The sequence below is a fragment of the Helianthus annuus genome, chromosome 8 (genome assembly GCF_002127325.2).
Source record: "Helianthus annuus cultivar XRQ/B chromosome 8, HanXRQr2.0-SUNRISE, whole genome shotgun sequence".
In the NCBI taxonomy this organism is placed as follows: domain Eukaryota; kingdom Viridiplantae; phylum Streptophyta; class Magnoliopsida; order Asterales; family Asteraceae; genus Helianthus; species Helianthus annuus.
The window spans coordinates 21,850,579-21,854,224 of NC_035440.2; the positions used below are offsets into that span (position 1 = coordinate 21,850,579).

Genomic DNA, 3,646 nt, shown 5'->3' on the forward strand with positions numbered 1-3,646 from the left:
TGTGTTTGTTTATATTTGTTCAATCACGTTCATTTGTGTTCATTTATATTTGTTCAGTCATGTTAATTTATGTTTGTTTGTGTTCGTTTATGTTCGTGAACTGTTCGTTTATGCTTTAAACGAACGAACATAAACGAACGCGAACATGCCCGATTTCTTAATGAACAAACACAAACAAAAAAGTATGTATGATTACATGTACATGTTCGTATTCGGTTAAACTTAAATGAACGAACATGAACACGCCTATATTCGTGTTCGTTTGGTTCGTTTAGAGGCCTATAATAATCTCCTCGTATGTATATAGTTTTTTTACCAAATAATAATAAAAAAAAATAGAAAGGATTCCCAGATAATTTGAGATGTTTCTCCAACATCTATAGACAAAAATGGCATCATCATCACGATTGGCAGCAACAGCGGCGGAGAGGGTGGCGACCGCCGCGAGACGGCAAGCTCTCACCCTAACAGAAGCGGCGGCTGACAGGATTCGCCACCTCCTACACCACCGCCAACGCTCTTATCTTAAACTCGGCGTCAAAGCTCGCGGTTGTAACGGTCTTTCCTATACCCTTAATTATGCAGGTTAGGGTTTCCAATTTCTTTCGTATCCGTATTTCAAATTCACATATATTTATTATTACAATTTGAATCCTAATTGTTGCTGTATAGATTCCTGACCTGAACTTTTAGGAATTTATGTGTATTATTATTATGATTAAGTTAGGGTTTGTTATTCTGATTATCAGAAGTTGCAAATAAATGTTCATTTGATCAGAGGATTTAACAATTGATACTGGAAATGATGTCTATTCTGTTCATTAGTTTCTGTATCTGCAGAAGAATGATCAGATCAGAGAGGTTTAATTAATCCTTAAATGTATGGATCTGGTCATTGCAGGTTCTAGATACGATTAACTGTAAATTTGTGAATACGAATAATAAGCTGGACATTACTCAGTTATGCATTGCTTGAAGATCATGTACTAAATTTCTAAAGATATTACCGATTTAGACCAGTCTCACTTTCCCAATCACTTTTGAGCGTTGTTCAATGATTCGAATATTCGAACTTTAAAACTTTAAACCTGGATTTGAAATTCAATTACCGAAGTCGAATCGACTTCAAATCCAAGAATTCGAATCCGAATCGAGTTTCGAGTTTTTCGAATTTGATTCAAATACTGAACACATTCAAAACAAAAACATAAAAAACTATATCCGAAACATCCAAAATATTATGTTATGGTTCTATTCGAGTCAAACCAAAACTCCTAGAAGGCTGAGAGATGAAGAAAAGAGAATTTAGGCGAATGATCTGATGAATTCCATTAACAAGAATCATGATTCAAGACTTTAAGTACAAGAAATTCAAATTGCAAATCCTACGTAAACTAGTAACGGAAAGAAACAAACATGCATAAACAATTGGGATAGCCTTGATGAGAACTATTGGATAACTTTTGACTCGTTCTTCAGTCCAACAAGTTTCGAATTTCATATCGAATCTAAAACCATAATTTCATATTCGATGCGAAATTCAGTTATTAAATCGATTTTGAATCGAATTTCGGGTTCTTCGAGTCCAATACGAAACTGAACACTCCCAGGGGCCATTGCTACTCACCTTATTCACAAATTGCCATCTTGGGCCTGCCAATCTCACAATCTACATGAAAATCTATACAATAAAGCTTCTATTCTAGAATCTAGACTATCTAACTTCTATTTGGTATTGGAGCTTTTTTTTACTCAAGTTATAATTTATACACTAATTAGTTTCAGTTTCAACTGAGGTAAAGGTGTCAATCATGGCAGGTGGGGGTGGCGTGTTAATGAGTTGAATCGTTCAACCTAAATGCAGCACGTATGTATTCGTGTCAAATACATCAACTTTGATCCTGACAAACCTGAACATGACCCGTCTATCCGTATATCTAAACGAGTCAAACGGGTTGTAATCTAGTTGTAAACATGTTATACAAGTCATGGTTTAAAAAGGCTTTCCGAGGCTCGCCTTGAGGCTTACGCCACGTCTGAGGCTATGAAAAATCGCTTAAAAGGCTTAGCCTCATGGGGGTCAATTGAAACCTAGGCCTCAGCCATACGAGGCTGTAAGAGGCGGTGAGGCTAGACATTGATACAAGTTGCAGGGTTGTAATAAATGGGTCGTAGGGTGGAGGTGGAGGGTCGACCTGTTTAATGGGTTGTAATAAATAGATCGATTTCTCATTTTCTTTTAATTTTGTAACTCAAGATAGTAGATGCAAGCAGTTTATAACACACTAGTATTATTAACGTGCAGATGAAAAAGGGAAATTTGATGAGTTGATTGAGGACAAGGGTGTGAAGATACTGATAGACCCAAAAGCTCTTATGCACGTTATTGGTACCAAGATGGACTTTGTTGATGATAAGCTCAGGTAATCAATCAATCAATCAATCGTACCCAGTATAATCCCACCCACAGCAAAGCTATTGGTATTTGGTAGGGTCTGGGAGGGTAGGATGTATGCAAGTCTTATCTCTATCCCAAGGGATAAAGAGACTGCTTCCAGTGAGACCCGCAACTCCAAAGACACATCCAACCATAAGAGTCAAATGAAACATAAAAAGGCACACAACTACTATAAAAATAAAAAGATAAAGCATGGTACGGAAAAAAACTAAATAAATAAATAACTAAAAATTCTTTTTAAAGTATCAAACAAGAACTAGGTGAAAGCGCATAAAAGAAACCCATTACACAACATACACACACACAAGCCAGCGCTAACATGCAAAGGCAACCAAAATAAAGAAGCTTATTTTTATTATATTTGGTTTATTTTCATTTTTTATATTGTGTGAACATATACACATTAATGATTGATTCTGAAAGATTTGAATATTGTTATGATTGGTGCAGATCTGAATTTATATTTATTAATCCAAACTCTAAAGGACAGTGTGGCTGTGGGGAGTCGTTTATGACAACAAGTAGCACGGAAACTACAAAGGCTGGTGGCGGCTCTTAACCTACTTGCAACACGCTTAGGTTATGACTGAACTAAACTAAGCGCATCATAATCGTTGTATAATTTGTGTCACAAGCTGTTGAGTCACCTATGTAGCGTAATCATATAGTAATAATACTCACTTTCATATAAGAGAGGTTATAAGGTTATTGTTTGATTGTAGCTGAGAGCATTAGAAATGTTATGGGTAAAACGTTGTTCAGACTTCGGAACATGGGGTGTTTGCCGATTGGTAGATCCAGCTCGACACGACCCTCAAAATCATGGTGAACATATGAACCCAACCGCTACACGGGTTTTCACGGGTTGATGAAGATGGGGATTTTGTACTGGGTTGCACCCCTGGTTTTTGCTTGGGTTAATCGGGTTGGTGATGTGGCATGGGTTTGATTTGGTTTTTTTTTTCTTGGGTTATCGGGTTGCACCCCTTCCCCTAGATGCGTAAAATAATTGTATTTAAATTGCTCATTCTTCTTTTACTATTAAAAATTTGGCATAAAATGTATACCTAATTAGTATAAGTTATGGCATATGTACTAATTTTTTTGAAGTTTTTAAAAGTAAATGGGTTAAGTGGGTCAATCCACCAGGTCAAACACAGTCTGTTTAGCTAAATGTATTTTCAGGTT

At 36.4% G+C, this 3,646-nt stretch overlaps 1 protein-coding gene across 1 annotated transcript; it reads left to right on the forward strand.

Annotated features, from left to right (window-relative positions):
• Window positions 1–314: 314 nt before the first annotated feature.
• On the forward strand, window positions 315–3,346 carry LOC110872327 (iron-sulfur assembly protein IscA-like 1, mitochondrial). The gene is made up of 3 exons (XM_022121107.2): window positions 315–585; window positions 2,306–2,423; window positions 2,909–3,346. Exons 1-3 carry the CDS (start codon window positions 390–392, stop codon window positions 3,015–3,017), a joined length of 423 nt encoding a protein of 140 aa, XP_021976799.1. The 5' UTR covers window positions 315–389; the 3' UTR covers window positions 3,018–3,346.
• Window positions 3,347–3,646: the final 300 nt, after the last annotated feature.

Excerpts from the sequence above, each read along its gene's own strand:
- LOC110872327 (XM_022121107.2), top strand. The coding sequence starts at position 390 with ATGGCATCATCATCACGATTGGCAGCAACAGCGGCGGAGAGGGTGGCG. Across the intron at positions 586-2,305 it reads CTATACCCTTAATTATGCAG|ATGAAAAAGGGAAATTTGAT; the intron begins GTTAGGGTTTCC and ends ATTAACGTGCAG. Across the intron at positions 2,424-2,908 it reads TTTGTTGATGATAAGCTCAG|ATCTGAATTTATATTTATTA; the intron begins GTAATCAATCAA and ends TGATTGGTGCAG.